Source organism: Etheostoma cragini, chromosome 17 (assembly GCF_013103735.1).
Source record: "Etheostoma cragini isolate CJK2018 chromosome 17, CSU_Ecrag_1.0, whole genome shotgun sequence".
Classification (NCBI taxonomy): Eukaryota; Metazoa; Chordata; class Actinopteri; order Perciformes; family Percidae; genus Etheostoma; species Etheostoma cragini.
In genome coordinates this window covers 25,132,234-25,155,426 of record NC_048423.1, presented here as the reverse complement: position 1 = coordinate 25,155,426, position 23,193 = coordinate 25,132,234, and the positions used below count along the sequence as shown (strand labels likewise).

General features: G+C 41.8%; 1 protein-coding gene across 5 annotated transcripts in view; it reads left to right on the top strand.

Moving 5' to 3' along the window:
- Window positions 1–695: 695 nt before the first annotated feature.
- The window catches only part of hspa12a (heat shock protein 12A), a 35,788-nt gene continuing 13,290 nt past the window's right edge, over window positions 696–23,193 (top strand). For 4 of the 5 annotated variants that reach the window (XM_034899089.1, XM_034899088.1, XM_034899087.1 and 1 more), the window contains exons 1-5: window positions 696–1,085; window positions 15,825–15,901; window positions 17,866–17,993; window positions 21,139–21,325; window positions 22,812–22,916. In XM_034899089.1, the coding sequence (XP_034754980.1) occupies window positions 1,046–1,085; window positions 15,825–15,901; window positions 17,866–17,993; window positions 21,139–21,325; window positions 22,812–22,916 (537 nt within the window). In that variant the 5' untranslated portion in view covers window positions 696–1,045. The remainder of the gene's footprint in view (window positions 1,086–15,824; window positions 15,902–17,865; window positions 17,994–21,138; window positions 21,326–22,811; window positions 22,917–23,193) is intronic. The other variant, XM_034899085.1, reaches the window with a different exon arrangement.

Genomic DNA, 23,193 nt, shown 5'->3' with positions numbered 1-23,193 from the left:
CTGAGTCAACACACATGGCATGATTTACTCTTCTTTCCTCTATTGCATCTCTTGTTGGGGAAGTAACCTCTTTAAATGTTCCTGTGTCTCGATGATTAATTTACTTTAATTAATTAATAAATCCTCTGGACTGTGATGGCTCAGATGTGTTTGAGCAAGATTTCTGCTCAATCTTTGTTCACATTCCAAATACAATTCCCATTAGTGTTCTCTGAGTTTTGGAGGAGTCGTGATATTTTGAGAAAAATAGTTTTATATAGTAGAAACAAAATCACATACTGTACTTTCAGGAAATAATCCTCCTGCCACAAAGTCTGCTGGGCATTGTGAGACCCCCCCCATTTGGTCTCAGAATGACAAGGTTAGGGAAATCTAGTCCTTTTAAATATGTCATTGCTTTTATATAAAAACATGTATTTACTAAACCATGTTTACTCGTTTATATATTTATGTTTACATTTATTTTTGATATTTATTGCCTATTCTTTTCAGGATTTATTTCACAGCCCTATTTATTTATTTATGTAACCCTATTTATTTATTTATGTACTTAAATGATGGCCCATGCTGCGGAACAGGAACCTGCTGAAAACCAGTTTGAACTGAGTCATGCCAGTCTACCTTGTGGCTATGTATTGATGAAGTTGGTCTGATGTGTGGCTTGTGGAGGGGGGGGGGGCTGCAGCAGGATTCCCGGCCAGGACAGCCGTGCATGTGGTGGGAGGGGCGGACACAGCTGAAGCAGCGGCAGTCCGGGCTGCAACATCCTCTCTGCGAAGTCTCACTGCCCCCCACCCCCCTGCTTCAAAAACCTCCAGAACCCAAATCTACTCCATGTGCTTGTTTTTCCTTCTTTTTTCTAACGGCCTTTCACGTAGACCCGAGGCGGGGAGGCGTATTGGACGTGAAGGCTACATCGAATTAGCCGCGCGGAGGCTGCTTTCTGGAAGTTTTTTCTCCTTCTCCGGTACAGTAAAGCAGGAAAATTGCTTGGTGTGGCTGTATTGGTGAGAAGGCTCGGGAGGAGGTGAAACTGCGGGAAATAATGACTGAAAAAGAAACGGCCACAGAGAAGATAATATCAGGTAAACACGCTAGAATACTAGCAAAGAAGCTATTGTTTTGTAGCTTTCTATCATTCCTGATAGCAGTCATAACGATAACGGTACAGTGGCGCGATGTGCTTCGGTGTGCTCGTCTGTCTCTGGGACGCGTTCACATGCATTCAGTGGGATTTCTGAGGTCAGGAAAGGTTGTTAAGACAGGAAATGGTTGAATCACGGTGTTGTCCAAGAAGTCTGGATGACACCTCCACACTAAATGAGCGATGGAGCACGGACTCGGCTTCCCAAGGGCAGCCGCAGTGTAGCATACAGGAGGCTGGCTAATGGCCGGCACAGGGAAACATGGCGATATTACACGGTTATTACTCTGCTCTCGGGGTGGCTTCGACTGCGAGGTTGAGCTCTGGGGTTCAGGGGCTGCTGGAGAACAGATACAGCTCAGTTTGCTTCTTCATAACGGTGCAGAGTTTGGTCACATGACCCGTCCCGCCGGAGTTGTGACTCAATGCAGCAAAATAGTCTGCAGCACGTTCTCAGGTAACGCAGTGTTCAACCCCCCCTCCCCTCCCCGCCCCGCCCCGCCCAGACCGGGCTGTGTGTGGGACCATGCTGGGTCTAGACACGGTAGCCTACACTGAGGTGGGTTAAAAATCAGTGTCAGAAATGGTTTTACAAGTCCAGCTTGTTTAGTCTGCTCGATGGACATTAAGAAGATAAGTTTGACGTGATGTCACTCTCTTCATTCTTCAGGTGAACTTCATCGGAATATCTGTCCTTTTCTGCCTGAAAGCACACATACATACGTACAGTAATTCTTAATCAATATGTAAGATCCATTGAAAAAACTCATATGATAAGATTTGTCTGGCACTCAGTGCACCAAGCCAAGTTTGGTAACGATATATTTAGATTGTACTTTTCTTCCGTAGACTGTAAGAAGGGGTTTCTCCATGAGTTCACATGGAGACCCCCCCCCCAGTTTTTAATCATTTGTATGACGTCATACATTTTCAGGTTTAAGCAACAAGCTTTCAATTAGGAAAACGGGAATGGAGTAAGGTTGGTTTGAAGTTCCTCTGAAGACCCATTTGAGGACTAACCTCTCGGGGGCTTGGCAGAGCTCCAGTGTTATGTAAGAGAAGAGAATGCACCCTGATGAGGTCCTGCAGCGATGAGCGCTGCAGACCACTTTACTTTTGTGTAACTTCAACTCAGTGGCGGCTCCCGAAAACATTTGTTGGCAATTATTTCTGGGAATGATTAGTGTTCAAATGTGTTTATTATTAGGATGAACCCGTTGTATCATCTCGTCTTAGAGGGGTCCCACCATGTAACACAATTACATAACTGAAACAACAACACCTGCATATGTTCTTCAAAACATTACAACCACCACTAGGCCAAGATGGCCAATAATAATTCAATAAGTAAACAGTAAAGTATGCGTGACTTTCTATCTACAGTCAATATAAACCTAGGTATGGACAGCAGATATAAGGATTACATACATCTTTAAAAGGTTTATCTTAAAGTGAGCAGACAGGACATGCTTAAATAAACCAATCATATTGTATAATAATCATATTTCCACAGATAGATTATTCCAATCTGCTTGAGCCTTAAACTTATAAGCTCTTTTTTATTTTTTAGAGTTGAGTAGAGTGTCAAACTTCATAGTTAGATGTATAAGGTACACAATAATATTCTAAATAAGGAGGGAAATTGAAATAAATACATTTAAATATAACTTGAAGCCAGTGAGTGTTTCTTCTGCTACTCAGAGATGGCCAATTAAGGCATTATACAGTATCCAGGGATGAGAGAGATAAGTATTATATGCTGTGTTAGGTGGAACATGGTCTGAGTTAAATGCATTTGGATATCCAACATCACAATAGTCAATAATAGCAAGCATAAGTTGAGGAGCGAGTTTTATATAAACACCGCACATAAAGCAATTGCGTGCTCAATTCCAAAGTTCACTTTACGTAATACTTGCTCGTAATTTGAACTGCACGCTAGCCATCTTGACAATAGTGCGTGAGTGTATTGATGCTGCAACACACTCTTTTCTCTATACGTATGATGAAAGAGTGTAAGTACAAGCCCTGAGAGATTGTATTGAATGCTCTGATATTTAAACAAATGATTTTACATGAGAGTCTGTGAGAGACTTCTGAGGAGATTTGCAACCTGACTGGAATCACCCCAAAAGGGGCGGGGCCATTTGAAGCACGCCTTTAGCCTGATTGGACATCTAGTGGCAGATCAGACGTCCAGATTAGAACACTAGTAACGACTGATGCCGTAACAGAATTGGTTAGAAAAAATGCCTTCCTTTCCCGTTTGGCATGTACATCGCCCTAATGAACACCGGTTGAGTACCGGTACCAATACCATGATTTGGATACCGGTTATATTTCAGCTCCTGCTACGCCAGTGATGCATTACGTAGAGTTTTTTGTGTCTCTACGATGTGTAACCTTAGACAGCCAATCTCAGACATTACTAGATCTTGTTAGAAGTATGTTTTGTGCTTATTGGAGTTTTAAGGTTTCCTCCTTAGGTATTGAATGACGAGGCATTTTTCGATTCTCAATATTACGGAGGCAATTCGGTCTGTGCCTAAAAAGTATTTAGTACCCAGTCCTATTTGTCAGCCACGAGGACACGCTGTTACCTGGATGTAACTATCACTGAGATGTGAAGGAAGGGCTTTATACATGGTGTAAGAGATTATCACACTGCAGGTGCCATGTGTACAGTATGTGTGATAAAATAAGTTGCTTGTATCACCCTATATATTCTAAAGATAATTGCTTAGTGATATTTTAAAACTAGTCTAAACTATAGATGAAGTTTTTTACCATAAATGTTTTGTGGTTGGGTCCTGCCGCTGTCTGTTCTTTATCCCTCTTACTTTACACCTTCTTAAGAGTTAAAACTCTTGCATGATGCAATTTCTTGGGTTGATTGGGATTATTCCCATGCAGCATGAATGCAGCATGAATGCTGCTCCCCCACTGTAGCCACTGTCCCTGCAGTGAAAGCCAGCTGCATTGACTCGCATTTAAATGACAACACTCACAGCCAGATGTCACATATGGGCGTGACCCTGAGCTTGACTGATCACATTAGGTGAAATGTCTCTAAAGTTTCCGTGTCTAATGTCATTTACTTGTGCAGTCAACAACTTGATCAGTGTTTGTCTTGTATTTTCACAGCAGCACAAGGAGGATAAAAGAGGCCCTGTGTCCTCCATATTTATATGCTGGCTTAACATTCTGTGGGCCAGTTCAGACTTAAGATAAAGATAAAATAAGAAGAGAAGCCTTTATTGTCATTATTACTGTAATGAATACAACAAAATTGTGAGTGTCCCTTAAGCTGTGCTTAAAAGAAGCTTTATTGCACACATCCTACTAAAAATCAACAATTCCGCCAGATGTCCCTCATTCGTGTGTTGGCGTTCTAACCTCCGGTGGATTTCTGAGGACTATGGTTACCTGGTCCTCAGATCTCTGCAGGGTAAATCCAGACAGCTAGCTAGACTATCTGTCCAATCTGAGTTTTCTGTTGACAACTTAAACTACTTCTGAACGTACACATGTTCCACCAAAACCACTTCCTTCCTGAGACTATTTAGCAGAGGCACCGTGGCTCCGTTAAGAGTCACAGTGCCGCCTAACATTTATGATTGGCTTAAAGAAATGTCAATAAACCAGAGCAAATTTGCACGAATAATTAGAGATTAGAGGTACTCGGTATTGGCAAGTTCAGGTATTGGAATCGGTATTGGGAAGATAAAAAAGGTATTGAACAATCTGTCAGAGTGATGGAAATCAATCAAGGCCATTTTCTAAAGGCCCACACAGGAGGGCAGAGGCTATAACTGTTTAATATCTCTTTATAAAAGTAAGAGAAAATATTGTCACTTATACAACTCATGCAAAGAGATATGCCATTCCAGATGTTAATCTTATGATCCTCCATGAGATAGAGGTCATGTCTTGTCTTTTGACTTTCTGCTGTCTGCACTGAAGGCTGAGTCAAATTGCCATATCTGCTTTTTAGACAACTGACCAGTGACTAAGCATACGATCGGGTTTAAATGGATAGCCGTCCAAGCCAGGGATAGCTGAGCTCCTACATTCCTTAGTTTCCAAAGATTGTCTCATATCAGCCCTGGTCTCAGTACAGTGTAATGTCGGGCTCCTAGCTGACAAAGCATTTTTCCCTTAACGTCACAAGTCCTCAGATTATTGATAGGTCTTCTGATCCATCTGGGGACTGCAGTGCAGCGAGAAAAACACGGCGAGAGAAAAATCAATTGGATCTCAGCTGATCACCTAGCCATAAAGAAGTTTTCTTAACACAAGGTAATTATCGGTTAATCAAGTGTTTTATCCGTTGTGTTGGTTCAATGTATCAGGCAATTTAAAAAATGGATGTATACACACCAAAATACAGCAGTGCTGAAACTGCAGACTAAAAAACAAAACAAAAAAAACTTTATTTCAAAATCAAGGCAGAATATTGGAGTATGTCAGGCCGGACAAGAAGACCTCTACAAGAGGAACCAAGGAGACACGGGGATGGGAGGAGGTGATGGGCTGGTAAGATTTTGGGCTTTGGAAAACACTGATCACAGTTTTCACCATGTTTTGACAATTATATAGATCAAACAACTAATCGATTAATCAAGAAAATAATCAACAGATTTATTGACTATGAAAATAATTGTTGTTTGCAGCGCTAGTGGACAGTTCTGGGCGTGTTTGCCAAGGTGTTCACCATGTGACGAGAGAATCTTGGGTTTAGTTTCATGTCCCATTTGTCATTGCATAATGATGTTTTTAACTGTAAAATGAAACAGAAAAGTGCATTGTTTTTGTGCTATTATTTTTCCAAATTGCTGGAATGCCATGTTTTTTGTGCCGAACATTCAGAGTATCCCGGTAGAACAAATCCTCCAATCACAGGTCACCCTGCATCCACGATCTGGGTGATGAGTTTGTTACCCATGGCTCCACACAATTCATATTCATGTTACCACTCAGTGCGTTAACACGAGTGGTGCTTCATGCACCTGTGAGAAGATGAAATATGGACCAGGAAAACTGGTTTGAATAATAGATCCAAGAGGTTGAAGGTCAATCAGAAGATTAGCACTGCATAGAGGTTTATAATAGGCTGAGACAGGGTTTTACAGTTTAGGAAAGTTAACATGTTGACAATCGTTTATTCATGTGTTAATGGTTGGGAGGTAAACATTCTGTCGTTCAGATCTCAAAGTGGTCTACCAGGAACGCATGCATCCATGTATTAGCCTGGCCAATCCAGAGTGTTCCGGACAACGTTGCTATGTGGTGCAACAAACTTTGGTCCAGCTTCACCTTATTTATCAGATGACCCTGTGCTTTATTTTGCCAGAGCCTTCTGAAGAACAGTCAACATATTAGCATTATTAAAGCCATTAGTGGGTTGGAGATGGAACCAATTTTGTAAATTGTGTTGATGAAAAGTTCAATTTAGTAGGTCCGACTTGTGAAGCAGAACGTGGTTCTGTACGTATTTAGCCGGGTGTCTCTGCATATTTCCACATGCTCATTTGATGCACTTGTAATAAGTCAACTGAAAGAGTCAAAGCTCTCAGCTGGATAGAAAACCAAAAGGTACTTCATTTACATAACTGTTTGGGAAATGAAGTGGCTTCTGCATGTTGTTGACATCTGTCTGTGAATTGTGTGTGTGTGTGTGTGTGTGGGGGGGGGGGGGGGGGGGGGGGGGGGGGGGGACAGGGGTTTTGTTGGTGGTGTGTGTTGAGGGGGTTGGGTAATTTAACGCCCTAGCGATCACCTTCTAGATCGGCTCATCCCATTTGCAGTCACATCTGGACGTGGTCAGACACTTTTGTTTAGGCTGGGATTGGAAATTAAACAAAGACTGACGCAACATGACTAATAATGCCGTTCAAAACCAGTTTCCACCTGGTTTTAAAATCTGTCCTGCTCTACATGCAATTAAATGTCATTTCTGTTTGCATTTAGGCATGTGTTTATAAATGTCAGTTATTACTCTCATATTAGTATATAGACAGCGTTTCATCTACAGGATAGCTCCTCAGCCGCCAGAAGTTCCCATGTGGGATGTCCCACATTTTTGGTCAGATCTCCCAATAAACTAGAGTACGTTTTTCTCCCATCCCATAATGTTGTGTGGAGAGAGGAACCTGCTTCCTGCTTTCCCAAACTGCAGAATGCCAGAAAGGTTTTAATGAGCTATGAGAGACTTTTGGTAACTTCATGGAAAATTGAGCATAAACTCATAAAAATAGAATTACAAATAAAAAAACACAGCATAACACCACCTATGCCAAATGTGTCATACTCCAAGCCTGCGAAAAGAGAAACAAAAAAGCAGCAAAAAGCAACACATTACTTAAAAAGCGACAAAAAGGTCTGAGAAAGCCACATAAAAGTGGAAACAAGAAAGTACAAAAAAAGCTACAAAAATGACAACAAAACAACATGCAGTAATACATGTGAATATATTTTACTTTTTCAATGTATGCATGTCCTTAAACTGTACATGTGTGGCCCTTGATGTGATTCTCGTTTCCATTGTGGCCCTTAGTGAAGTTGAGTTTGACACCCCTGCCCTAGTATGCTTTCATATAAAAGATAATAGGACACGATGGACCTAATCATTGCCCGAGCTGACCAAAACAAAGAGCAACAGACTAATGATATTCCCTGGTTCAGTCTTTTGAGGCGAAATGGGAACAGGCTGTTTTCAGCATTGTGTCATGTCTCAGACATGAGCCAACTGGGGGAGGAGATGGTGATCTGGGGAGGGAGGAACAGGATGGGGGAGGTGCTACTCACAGGCCATCAGATAGGAGCTGGTAAAGAGGGAGGGAGGGAGGAAACGTCACTTATTTGTAAAAGGAAAACAATGTTAATAGGTCTGGACTGTGAACAAATCTGAATATCCTCTCTGCACAAGTGGACGAGTCTCTTCTTCTGTGGATTCATGTAAACACTTTCTTAATAAATACGAATCCTGTTTAGATTTTAAGATGTGCCCCGTAGGCACAGAGAGTTCAAAGGTAAAATGCTGCGTCCTCAGTGAGAGGGTAAATGGTTTCATATGTTGCTCTAGCATGTCAGTTATGTAAAGGAAGTGTTTGCATCACAGTCAAAAAACATCTAATTTGTGCATTCTCATTGCTGCATTGAAACTTTTATATTCCATTGAATCATTTGTCTTTAGTTCCTAACGCCCCATTTTTTATGTCACGAATGTATATCTTACTCTAATAAAGTGAAAGAAAAAAGTCCAAAATGCCAAAAGTATATTTGTGGTACTTAAGAAACCGTTTTGTTTTTACTCTAAAGGGTCCTGCTTATGTTATATATGTTTCAGCCAACATATTTGTTTCTCTCAAATACAGATGTAGGTATCGGTGAAAGGATTGGACCAGTCCGGGCTGACACTCTTACAGACAAACTATCTTCAGCTAATTTCAGATATCCAGTCCCTCTGACCGACATTTCTGTGGCCAATTGGATAAATCCATGCTCAGGGAAAACACGCAGACTTTTTCAACTTGCAGATTCTGTTCTGTATTAGAAAAAAAGCTAAATGCATGTCTAACTAATACACACCAGTGTGAAGCAGATCAATTTTACCTTCCATTCTCCCTGCCTGTGGCAGTCCTGACTACAGCCCTGCCAGTACAATACTGCTGGGTTAGCTGTAGTTGATATCTGTTGATCTGCTGTCCACAGCACATTACAGAACAGCAACCTGGTGAGTTATTAGTAAATATTAATCAGAATTAAATAGTAAATGCTTTTTCTTTTAGTTATCTGCCTTTCAGCTTGGAAAAATATGAATCCTTTAAATGTGAATCTGCACTGCTTAGCAGTGAATACATCCTCTTTGCTGAATAATTCAGAGGCTGTTAAAATATGCACATTCCCCAAGAAAAGCATGGCAGCAGCCTCAGATCTGAGACATGAAGGTATGTGATACAATAAGAGAAAAATACACAAACCAATACCAAAAATGAGTTAACTATACATGTGTGTTGGCAAAGATTACTGCAGATAATGATGTGCAGTGATCTGTGTTTGTCTAGTTTGGGTTAGCTGTCTCCAGGGATGGTCGAGCAAAGCTTTTGCTATTATCAGCTGTTCCATTTCAGATAGGCAGGAAGGAAAGCCATTGTTCTGCAGAGAGTTTTAAAGCATTTCCTTTTGACGGTTTTCCACTGCGTGGTATCTACTCGACTCGCCTCGGCTCTACTCGCTTTTTTCGGTTTTCCATTACGAAAACAAGTCCCTGGGACCTGCTACCAGGTACTTTTTTTAGTACTACCTCAGTCGAGGTTCCAAGCGAGCCGAGGCGAGCCCAAAAGGTGACGTGGAAACCTGCAGACTACTGGTTGGTCGTCACTTATGACTGCGTTTTTAGCAAACAAGAGTGTGGAGTGTGTTTTCAGAACAAACGGGACATTTAAAACAAATCAAGCCGGACACCGACAGATTATCCACTTTCTGCACTATTCTCACTTTTCAACGGTTCGGGCTACTAGCGGCTTCATGTCGTTTCCAATATTGCTCACTGTTACTTTAAAAAACAAGACAAAATATACATATATATATAACAAAAGTTTTTATTTAGCTTTTCAAGTAGTGCATCAAACCCTCCCAAACATCCTGGTCTTCTTCCTCTGCACCCCGTGACAATGTCCCCCCCCGGCTCTGCTGGCCCAGATGCATCCCAGTCGTTGTCATAAGCCTGTCCGTGACTCTCATAAAGATTATACGAAGACCAGTAGGTCAGAACCAGAGATCTCACCGGTTGGACGTCGCCCACCAGACGGTCTGCGGCGGCGGTTTTGCAGAGCGTGAATGCTCTGAAACACAAACAGTACACAGCAAACATGTTGGTGTGTACTCATGGTTGCTAAAGTTCATCTACTTTATATAGCGTATAGTAAATACTGACTGCGACGCTGAACAAATGCTAATGTTAGCTAACGTTACCAGGAAACTTAACTTACCCTTTTGTGTCGGCGAACAACAGTCATGTTGACGTCTGAACTCCGTCAGTATTCCCAAACTCCTGTTTTTTTCACCGGTGATTTTCGTTGCTTCCTTCAGCTTCTTTTGAAACAAAACATTTCTTCTGGCTGCGGCGAGTAGCCGACGTGCTGTTGTGAGCCGCGCTGAAAATTACGTCATCACGCGTTGCTATAGTGACCAGCCACGCTGAGGCTTTACTCAATCTGCAATGGAAAACGGAAGCATAATGGGCCGAGGCGAGCCGAGGCGAGCTGTTACCAGCAGTGGAAAAACGCCATTAGTGGGACCAAAACGGTCTGCCCTCTCCAGGAACTCGCTCTGTCCTTCTGCCTGACGTTTCTCCCAGTTCTTTTGTTATAATGAAGCACCACTTTGGGTCTCTTGAACGCCTGTTTCACTAAAAGTAGACAAACACTCTGTCTGGCTACTTTGATGTGGAAATGTGAAGCAAATTTGAAGGTAGTTGGTATGAGAAAAAATGAATGGTTCAAAAGTCTGATAGGCAGTCCTCAATCAAACTATTGGTCTTACCCTGTAGCACCCCTGGGCGTCTAAGAGAAGTTGGTTGTCCCTTCATGTCACAACAATCATGATCTTGCCTAGCTTTAGGATTTAGAGTAAGTTCCCACCACAGGACTTTAGCCTTGATTATAAATGTTCATGTCATGATACAGATATAATGATATGCCTAGCCACAGTGTGAGAAAATGTTGTTAGTATGGCACAGTACTTTTGGCATGGGCTTAGGTATCCTAAGGTGTTCATGTACCATGTCAACAATAAAGAATAACCGCGTAAAAATGATTAGATACAAGTATTGAGTATCTGCAAGCTCTTAGCAGCTTTATTCAAAAAATATGTTGTCATTCGTCCTCTAAAACCCATTTCATTGTTTATTAAAGTATGTTTGTGCAGACCTGTGTGTAGATGTGCCATGCAGATTGGAATCTGTGTGTGTAGTGGCTGCGGCTGTTGTCAGGCTGTTTCTCTGCACTGTGTGTCTGGGCTCATGGCCAAGTGGATGCAGTTAGGCGGGGAGAAAGGAGTTTGTGTGTGTGTGTGTGTGTGTGTCTGTCTCTCTCTGCATGGCATGAATGAATGAGACCTCACATGGCAAGAAGAAACAACACATTCTCTCCCCAAACTCCTTTCCCCCCCGCCCAGATGAATGTGGCTCTTTGATGGTGTACTGTGTTGTGTTTGTGCCTCTCCGTTTGCTGCAGTGAATTTAATGAGGCTCTTCTTCTGCTATTGTAGATACCAGCCGGTGCTTTGCTTTGTATCGACTTCTGTGTTCATCTCAGTCTTAGACACCACTGTCTTCTCAAACAGGCTTCCATTGTCTATCAACATTACCCAAGGTTCTCTGTGTCTCTATTAACACATTTATGCACATTTGGAATATTGCACTAGACTAGTGCAGTGTCTGTGCAGAACAAGCTGATTGCTTGGCTGTGGTATTGCTGCTTGCTTTTGAGAAGCGCTGATCTCATCACAGCTCATCGTCTCTCCCTGCTCATCTTGTACTGAGCTCCCTTGGGTCCTGAGCAGTTTGCCTCCAATGACAAAGTTCCACCATACATCCAAGTCTCAGTGATTCAAGGGAAAAAACACAGAGAGTAGACTTTAAAAAGGCATTGTAGGCAACTGCCTGGGGGCCCGAGGTAAAAGGGCCCCAAAGAGTTAGATTTAGATATACAAAGTATTTAAAAAAATGGTAATATTCTAACTTGTTGAAATACAACCCCCATAAGCATTTCAAATGCATGCGAGCCACCTGTGTGCTACTAACTTTTAAATGCTTTTAAATCCAGATTGAGAGAACCTGAAATGACCTGTTTACATTGTAAATGTTTTTAACGGTCTGTGTTATATAACTTTTATAAATGTAATTGATTGTGTTTTGCCTCTTGGCCAGGACTCCCTTGAAAAAGAGGTTTTTAATCTCAACGGGACTTTCCTGGTTAAATAAAGGTTAAATAAAAAAATTTAAAAAAACTGTGTAAAAGCGGAAACACACTGCACACAGAAGCATTTTTCCGTGCTGGTCACAAAGCGATCCTTCTCTTCTCCACTCTACAGAACGTCCCTCTCTGTCTCTCCCTCTCTGTTTGCGTGTGTGTGTTTTTGTGTGTCACACTATCTTTGTGTGCCTGATCCTGTATCTCGGCTGAGAAATCAAGACCAAAAATCACCATAAACCTAGGTGTTTTATTTTTAAATTAGTTTTATTATGTAAAGTATTCGGCTGTATTGTGGCCTTTCTGTATGTGAATCCCTGCCTTTTGCGGTCCATCCGCTCAACGCCTGGTTGCAGCCGGTGTCGCCGGACAGATTGGAGAACATTGGCGCCAAAAGGAAAACAGCTCTGCTTTGCTGCTGTTTGCAGCGATTCAGCGTGCGGTGTGTTTCCGGCTTAATTCTACACAGTAAATACAGAAAGCTTTCTCCTGGCAACACAGCAGGAGGCTTTTATTAGGAAGCAGTTACAGTTATTTTAAAAACATCCTCTTGCTGACATTTTTGAAACTAACTTCAGACTTGCACATTTTAATGGAGACATACAGTAAATAATCAAATTAGATATTGAGAGGGGATTTGTCATTTAAGTTCTAAGGTGTACACTGGTTTTAACCGGACTGCTGTCTATTCTGGTGGTGGGACGCCTGCAGTCTGGGTAATGGTTACTAAAATGTTGCTGGTGACATACTGTCTCCCTTGGGTGCAGGCTAAAAGCATGTATTGGATTAGCTGCTCTTTTCATCAGGCAGAACCTTGGTAATGGGACCTTAGTCCAACAGATCAAAGGACACAACAATGTCCTCAGAACATTGAAGACTGACCTTTACTGATGTGAGCCTTTTAAAGTCCAAGGAACCTGTTTTCACTTGTACTTAGACTGATTGATTTTTTTAGTTAAGTGCCTGATCATTTTACTAACATGCTCTCATGGCCCAGACGTCTGAGCTACAGTCGTTTGGGGAATGGATGGAATGTGAGGCAACAGGAAGTCAATGCTCCTGCTGAGAAGAGAGAAAATAAGAGTCTTCACATCCTTTTCAGCTGCACAGTCAGCGCTACAACATCAACTTGAGTTCAGGGGTTAGGCTTTCAAAGGAATACAACATTTCTAGTTTAATTTGACTCATGCCTGTCCAACGTGGGGAACTTGCACAGGACCCGGGATGGTCCATCTATGCTGTTAAGTGTAGTTTAGGTTAAGCATTACTGTTATGCAGTCAACTTTCAAGCATCAGATCTTGAGGATTAGACCATTTCAAATACTGCTATTATATTTTAGACATATTTGTCTTTACAACATAGCAAAGAGGCAGAGAAGAAGGCAGGTAGATATGCATACTACTGACGTTTGTAGTATGCAGTGAGTACTACATACTGCGTCCGTCTGTACAATGTATTTGATGGTTCTGAATACAGCCACACCTCAATGCATTCATGAACAGGTTTGTATGATATTGTACAAAAAGTTGTGCACGCTAAAACATGCGATATCCAATAAAACCTAGGAGACCACGGGATGGTCAGGGGACATCGGCTACAGAGCTCTGTGCTACAAAGAGACAGTTGCTCGCTGTTTAAGGGGACGACAAGTAGCGACGGTGCGTGACACACAGCGAAATGGCCGACTTGGTTTGTCTGCACCTTTATCCAGACATAAAAGGGTAGTTGCTCGATCGGATTGGCTTACTCTGGTATTCATACTCTAACCCCAACCAATCCCGGCTCTCCAAGTCTAATCTTAACTACGTTGACCCTTCTAGCAGATCTGATTTAGGATCCACCACAAAAAAAAGCCAGGTTTGACTTCCCAACAAGTTAGAGCAGAACGAAGCAGGGACCAAATTTATTCTATTATATTTTGTGGAATGTTCAATAATTTTAAGATTTACAGACAGCTTTTAACAAGTTGTTGAACACACTATTGATTGGTATGACTTTATCTTCCATTCCTTTTTGTATTGAATTAAAAGTAGTAGATACGCAGTTTTCTTACAATGCACAGCTGCCTTTTGAGAATCTCTGCAATGAAATGTGTTTTTCCATGGAGGCAAACATATTGAGTTAGCCCAATTACAAAGGACACCTCAGCCATACCTCAGTAATACAGCACTTGAGATATTACTTACTTCAAGAGCAATCACTTTACTTCTTTAATTTGGATTTTATTTTATGGCAATTGTTGGGAATAAAAACTCAAGGTTGTAAAGGTGGTTTTGGGAGTGGGCAGATGGCGCTGCGTGGAGACAGGCTGGATGGTGGCTAGATGGATTGTAGCCACAGGTGGTCTGTAATTCTGCACCGTAATTGCCTGGCAAAGTGTATTATGGGTCTTCAGACCACTCATCCACTCTGTAGGGGTGGACAAGAGAAAAGGGTGAGCGAGGCAGAAAAATAGGATGGATAACGTGCTGTCCCGTTGTGAGACGATTCTGCCAGACACTTACAATACGTCGAGGGAGTATTATTATTGTGTGCGTTCAAAGAACACTTTCTGTGAAGGCTATTAAGGCAGACTAATGAAAATGATGGTAGCAAATGGGGAGACAATCTCCAATTCAATTGAAATGTCATTGTGTTTTAAAGACAGGTGCAACGGATGTTTTCTGCTTTTTGAATGGAGTAAATGTTGTCAGTCTGCAGCTCTGCACCACAAAATGAGCCATCTTTTCACTTCTCAGACATTTACAGCCTGAGACTTTCCAGATTCCAAGCCCCCCAGCTGGGCCGAGTCTCTGTGTTTCCGAGCCTCCTCGGTCACCATGACTGTTTGATGGTTAAGGCTGCTAGCAGCTGCAGGGATCACACAAGAAACATTTTAGCCAACTTACCAATCCGCCTTGAAAGCAACTTGTTTGGCTCTGTTTCATTTGCATTTCTACTAAGTGTGTTTGTAGCAGTGTTCTCAAAGTCATGGAATGATTTCTGTCACAGATTTAGTTAAATTGTTCCTGGTAAGCTGAAATGAGAATTAAATGCTTTGAATCAGGGTGCCACCAAATAGCTGCTCTGTCTGGTTCAGACGGTTCAGGAGTTGATCCTCTGGTCTCCAGGAGGATTAAGGGGACACCAGATCACTCCAAAGGTTTAATTACTCCAGCCAATCTGGACTAGAGCTGGAATGATTCATCAATTCATTTTTTCAAATAATCAACAGAAACAGCAACTATTCATGATAATTGATTGAGTCAATTTCATTTATTCAGAATGGCAATATTCCCTGGTTTCAGTTGGTCATACATGATAGCAAACTGAATATCTTGTGGGTTTGGGATTCATGGTCCAGTCAAAAAAGGAATTTAAAGAAAAATAATGATGCCCTTTCCACTATTTTTTGACATTTTGTGTGCAAAACCATTAATTAAAAAATCTAGAGAATAATCCTATTAATTGATAATGAAAATATACACGTACACACACACACACACACACAAACTCCTTTCACCTCACCTGATTTTGTGAACACGTAATTGACTAGTCATCGACATAAAACGACCCATACTTTTTCAAACATAAGTTCCAGAAGACAACATTGTCTTATCATAGTACACTATAAGTAAGCATCCAAATAACTGAATAATGGAACATGCAAGACGAAAAAGGTGCAGAGTGTGATTTTGACATGAATATCTGTCTTCCTCCACAGATGCGATGGCTAATCCTTCTCCAGCAAAGAGCATGGGAGACCCTGGAATCACCCCACTGTCTCCTTCACATACTCAGGTGGCTTTATTCTCTTTTGGACTCATTTCTGGACCTACTGTTACTCTGCACCCCCATGCATTCGTTGTTTGTAGTAAAGTGAACGTGAAGCCAATGCGGAAGCGCCTTAACGCTGCATTCTATCTCATTTCCAGCAGGGGACACCTCCACTGGCTCCAATAAAAGGCTCTTTCTATTGAAGTCTATGAGAAAATGACCCAACTTTTCTCTTGATTATTACCTCAATAAATATTTTACAGTTTATTTTTATTGCTAAACAACAGTGGACACAACTGGAGCATATTATAAAATCTGTATCTTTTCTTTAAAGAAACTAATGAGTAGTGTTAAGTCACTCAAACTGTAGAGATGAACAGTTTGTAATCTCTATATTGGTGTTTGACGCTGGTGTTTTTACTCTGTGTGTGTTCTGTGTGTGTGTGTGTCTCAGTGAGGATTGTTCTGAGTGACAGTGTGTGTGTGTGTGTGTGTATCTCAGTGAGGATTGTTCTGAGTGACAGTGTGTGTGTGTGTGTGTGCGTGTGTGTGTGTGTCTCAGTGAGGATTGTTCTGAGACGTGTGTTCAGAGTTGTGTTGCTGTAAATGAGTTCTGCAGATGTAAACTGGTTAGTTCAGGTGACTGTTGGTAGTCAGACTGTAGTTAGAGTTTATGGTGAGTTCAGGTGACTGTTGGTAGTCAGACTGTAGTTAGAGTTTATGATGAGTTCAGGTGACTGTTGGTAGTCAGACTGTAGATAGAGTTTATGATGCGTTCAGGTGACTGTTGGTAGTCAGACTGTAGTTAGACTTTATGATGCGTTCAGGTGACTGTTGGTAGTCAGACTGTAGATAGAGTTTATGGTGAGTTCAGGTGACTGTTGGTAGTCAGACTGTAGTTAGACTTTATGATGCGTTCAGGTGACTGTTGGTAGTCAGACTGTAGTTAGAGTTTATGGTGAGTTCAGGTGACTGTTGGCAGTCAGACTGTAGTTAGAGTTTATGATGCGTTCAGGTGACTGTTGGTAGTCAGACTGTAGTCTGAGTTTTGCTTCAGTTGTGACCACTGTTGTTTAGTAATAATCAGTTAATGGTCTCAATCACTAGTTTCAAGTCTTTTTCAGTACAGAGTAGTGTTCATTTAATAAATGATGCTCCCGTCTATTCTAAAATAGTGGATAAAACAGGGATGCTTTAGGACCTGTCAATCAGGACAGAGGCCTAGCAATGCTAACCATGCCAACACTGTGGACATTAATATAGACCTCAACTTGTTTTTGGTTGTTGTCTATGTTGTTAACCTCTGTCCCTTCCACTGTGTGTTCTCACTTCAGCAAAGTCAATTGGAACATTTTGGTTGCCTGAAAACATCCTGTTCAGCGTTCTGCCAACCAAACTAGCTAGCTACAACTAGCGCTAGCTGGTAACTTGAGCTTGAACTTTCTGCTGTACAGCTGAGGTATGGCGCCAGTACCTGGAGGTCAGTGTTGACCTCCAGACCATGGCTGTTCATCACAAATACCAGAACCTTTACAGCCCTACAGTAGCCCATCTCTTGTCAGGGGGTTTCACTGTCTTTGATTTTAATTTCATCATCTTTTGACAAAACAATTTTTCTTAATGCAATATCCCGCACAGTTATCACAGACTCATCATAGTGCATGGTGTTCATAACCTGCAAATTTTTTTAACTAATTCTCCTCCTGCTTTACAGTAGTACTCATATTCCAGTTGCAGTATTCATATTGTTTTATATTTCTTGCACTCTTTTATAGTATTGAGTTATTTAATTTATTTACCTTATGTAATCTGTTTTTTATCTTAGTTGGTTTGCTATTCTTTACTATTAATCCATTAATAATATTTTTTACTTGACTCGAAGAGCCTGCTGAATAATTCCTATGTGCCTGTACTGTTTGGTGTATTCACAAATGGCCAACTTAAATCTTGAATCTAACCCTGTCAAACTCTACATCTTCTCTGCACAGCAAAACGACACAGACCAGGTAGCGTCAGAGCCGTCCTTCGTGGTGGTGGTTGCCATTGACTTTGGCACCACGTCCAGCGGCTATGCTTACGCCTTCACTAAGGAGCCTGAGTGTATTCACACCATGAGGTAGGCCAGCACTGCAATGCAGACACTCACAGAGAAGGAGTGTGGGGATGGGCAGGAGCTGCAGAAAAACACATGAACTTTGCTGACAGTGGTCTACAAACCAGAACAATGATAGTACTTTGCTACTGCAGCTTTGTTTTTAAAGGACTGGCTCGCATTTTCTCAATCAGCTTCTGACTATGAAGGACTGGGGTCTGACATGAACAATTCTTTTATTTCTTTGGCACTGGGGTTTGCACTAGATGAATTTGAGTTGCTACCGTCGATTACTGAATGTCTACTCTCCTCCTGATGAAGAAATTCATTTTATTTATAGTGTCCAATCATAACAGAGTTATCTCAAGACACTTTATAGTCCAGGCCTGTACTACGAAGCAAGATTTGGCCTTAACGAGGTAACTTCAGGTTCAACCCAGGGTTTTGTGTATCACGTCGGTGGATTGGGTTACATCGCCGTGGCAACTTATGCTGAACACCTAACCTGCTTGGGAGCTGGTTGGAGATCAGAGATCAACCGGTGTAAACGCATGCCTTCTGACCAATCAACACTCGATTGAAAGCAGCGTCAGCGTTCTTATAGGATCGGTGCGTTAAAACAGTTAACCTTTCTTTATGAAAGATGTCGATTTTCAGCAGAGTGAATTACATATAGGCTGAAGTGGGATTATGGTCAGATCTTGTGCCTGACTGATTGGAAGTGGTGTGGTTTGAGGTGGAGGTACCGTGGGGTGTACTAGCTAGCTGACTTAATTCTTGTCTCATTTGTTGTTTTGTAAACAGTATATCTATGAAATTTGGTGCCCTATATCTATATGCTATTTGCTAAGCTACTATAGCTGTCATGTTTTGCTGGACCTACTTGATCGTGGTTGCCATGTAACACAGAAGGGACACTGCAACTAGACTTTTGTCATACAGTGAGCATGGTTTAATCTAAATTAAGCTTAGCGTTAGTTCATGCATCTATGCCATACGCTCGCTGATTGGATTATCATTTCTTTTAGACACACACGCATCACAGCCATTCTCACATCAAGGTGGTCCTTTTGAATGGGACCCCCTCCTCACTGATCCCTGCTACACTCACTGCTGCTGGCAAAAGCTTGGCGTCCACCATTTCTAGTTCAGAGTCCTAATATAACTCAAATAATATATCCTGCTGCTTGGTTTGTCCAGGGGGCTTTATAAAGAGCGGAGCAATGAGACCACATGTATTTCTATTTGTTGCAATAAATGGTTAAATATATGTCGAGAGTGTTCCCTAAACTCAGCACTGATAGAACAGTGTGCACGTAGACATTGCAAATGTATATCTGCAAATTGTCAAATAAAAGTTTTGGCCATATTTTACAAGCTACTGTCGCTGTCATATTTAATGGGACCCATGTGAGAGCAGTTTCCATGGAAACGCAGCGGCAAGGCTTCGTTGCTGACACCGGTCATTACCTCTAACCATTAGATAAGATTTAATCAGATATCATTTAACTCAGTGCTACTAGATTTTCTGTAAAAACAGCTCCAGATCCCCCTGGATATTTAGCTTGGGGGAGTCCCTCCTCTGCTGGATCCTTACTCAAACAAAGACTGTTTGACAGGGGCTGCCTGTGTCGTGTCAGTGGGGGGGGGGGGGGGGGGGGGGGGGGGGGGGGGGGGGGGGGGTTAGTTTCTAGCAAGGAATTCTTGAAAGGCTGAGAGGGGTGGGGAGTGTACTGCTGTGCTACAACACATTCCTCGCCCTATAGACTGAACATTAGCATTCATCAGCTGTCCTCACAATGGAGCAGGAACCTGGTTTCTGACATAACAAACAGTCCGTGGTGCTGACAGCTATTTAGAGATGGAGGCTAGATCCTCATTTCAGCACTTCAGATCTTCTTCGCAGAGATGCAAGTTTCCAAATATTAATTGTGAGGAATACATACACATGATGTCAGGCTATGTTTTGGAAATGTACTTCCTCTGACCCAGAGTAGCCATCTAAGGATATAGTACTTTGTTCATGACTCTTCTTAGGTTGTACTATGTTTTAGTGATACACCATCATACCGTAGCTTTAAAGCAGTCACTATGGCGCTGTATAGTAAAGGTTTAGTAGTCTCGCCTTACGGGGGCTGGGCTTTATGTTTTTTACTGCACATAGCACAGAGAGTTATTTCTAGTATTTTCTTCCTGTTAAAATGTTTCTGGTACAGGACAACCAATCCATATGACATCAAAACACTTAATAAAATACCTAATATAATAATACAAATGTCAAGGTTTGTCAGGAATATGTGACCTCAAAAGGGCAGACACACAGCCACAAACGAAGAATAAGCAAGAGACATGACAGGGAACACCAACAACCGTCACGACGCACGAACAGCAAACAATGCTCCGACAAGACAAACAGACTACTACAAAATAAAACAGGAAACACTATACAGACACTCACAAATGGGTCAATAAAAGAATAAATAAAAGAAAAGTATAGTTTTGCTTAACTCACATTTACTGAACAGGCTAAACAACAATGGGACACACGGAAACACCAGTGCACCAACAGGAAGGGGACGGCAGATTCTTCTCCCAGACAGCGTCAGAGAAGTAAAGACCACCGCGTCATGACAGGATTGTATTTCTTTCAGATAAATGCTAGAGATGTCCCACCAACACCATGCTTCTTGAAATCTAAAACCGGTCCCATCCAGTTCTCCCCGATCTCACAAGTCAGTTTCTCTTCACCTCAGGTGCTCTTAGTGAGATGGCCTCCATAATCCCATAATACACCTCTCCCAAGGAACAGAGATAACACTAAGAATAGCTGCCCTCCATTTGGGCAGAAATACTGAGGCAGCTCAATTAGCCCACAAGAGAAGTTCATTTGGCTTTTCTGATGGAATTTAATGACTGACTTGATGATTGAAACCGCATGAAAGTGTTTACAGAGCATACAGCTTGTAATAGATGCAAAACTGCATGTGCAGTTGATGGAAAGTCTGGAAGGTCGGGTTGTTAGATGGGGGGGGGTTTCACCTGCAAAATTTATTAATTAATTAATTATTCAGATGCCATGTTTAGGTTGCTAAAACCTCCAAAGGTTTATATTTGATCAATAAAAAAGCAGAAAAACATATGGATGTATTGATAACCCACTTCCTTCTAGGCGTTGGGAAGGCGGAGACCCTGGTGTGTCCAATCAGAAGACACCAACCACGATCCTGCTGACTCCAGACAGGAAGTTCCACAGTTTTGGCTACGCGGCACGGGACTTCTACCATGACCTGGACCCCAGCGAGTCCAAACAATGGCTCTATCTGGAAAAATTCAAAATGAAGCTCCACACCACTGCAGTAAGCTTACAAACACGCTCTCCCAGTGAATAAATGTAATTAGTTTCTCCAGGCTTCTCTTCTTGCAAGCATGCCAAGCAGCAGGAGAAGCACACACGGTGTGCAAAAGGAATGGGATTATATACGTTAAAATAAGTTAAAAGATGATTTGCACTATGCCAGAGGTTACAGCTTATTCCACAATCAGCTCCTTGGTCTTGCTTAAGTTCAGATGCAAGTGGTGTTGTCCGCACCAACCAACAGTCCTCCACCAGGTCTCTGTATTCTGTTGTCCACTGATACACACCAGGATGGTAGAGTCCAGTGAAGCAGGCCTATAATAACAGGCCCAAAACAAGCAACCTTTTCTACGGAGCCCCCCTAGGACCTGGGAGGAGAAAAATAAATAAACTGTGTTTACGATTTTTCAATCTGTGGGGACGGATTGTCACTTTCCATCCATGTGGACAGATTGGTACACTGGACACACGGTAGAGTTTAGTTATTTTCTCCTGCTGAGCTATAGGACAATGAGCACAAGAGGGAGTTAAACCACCTTTTAACATGATTTAACATTAGAAAACTGATGGGATATCAAATATAGACTGCATTTTTAAAATGTTTTTCTGTGCTAGCATGTTGTACGAGGTCCACGTGGTGTGCACGTATTTCACATTTACATTCTCACACAGTACACAGTGCTTTTGAGTCGTTCCCCACGACGGGTTGAATCCATTCTTTTACTTCTTTCTCTTTCTCCCATTCTTTATATTTCTTCCCGTATTTCGCCCACTTTATCCGGGGCATTTGTTCCTCCAAAAACTCTCCTACAGTCAAGTCACCATCAGTCGCGACTTGCCGAATTTTCATTTAAATGTAAGTCACTGACGTTTTCCTTACCAGAAATAAACTGTTTTCCCTGGTCTGCCTCTGATTGGCTAGTACTCGTTGCCATCTTGGTCAGAGCAGGAAGTGGGCGGGAAAAAACTCTGCTGTGTCCTGTGTGTATGGGGAAAGGGGAAGGACAGAGGGAACAGGCAAGACACACTCCTACGTTTAAATAACTACATTTAAAACTACACTTTAAAAACAAGCCCAAATAAGAAACTACACTTTAGAAACAAGCCCCAAAAACCCCGCAACCCGTAAATACCAATATTTGTAAGCAACTTTACAGAAAATAAGCCCAAAGTCACTTACAATAAGTGGACTTGGCAACACTGGTCACAAGTCACCTGAGAACTTCTGCAGGCGGGAAGACTCGGTGTTGTGTCTGAAGTCAGAGGTGTAAAGAGTAAACACACTTATGATGGAAGAAGAGGAAAGATCACCGGGTCACCAAAACCATCAGGAACAACGCTCTGGTGCAATGTCACATTGAAGATAACTGTAAAGTCCTCATATCCCCTTTTCATCTGATACATGTGTCTACATACTCTTATTCTGTAGTGTTTTGATTTGATGTCCTTCATCAAGTCTAACTTTAACATCTTCTACTCGGTATCAGAATCTGTCCATCGACACAGACCTCCACGCAGCCAATGGGAAGCGAGTGAAAGCTCTGGATATCTTTGCATATGCATTGGCCTTCTTTAAGGAGCAAGCACTGAAGGTAACATACCTCTGTCAGCACTCATGGATCTTCTGTTCTACTTCATACACAATGCATTTTTAATTTTGATAATTTTATATCCACAATCTGTTGAATTTGGGCTCAATACCAGCATGAGCCCTGAAGCCAATGTTTAGTTTATTCCGTTTACTTTTTTTCAATATGCTAGTATTGATACCTAGCTAATCTGACATATTGTGGCGTGATGACTATTGCAGGGAACATGTGATGCATACAAAGGGGGTGAGTAGCAAAGGAAAAACATTAGGAATAATCC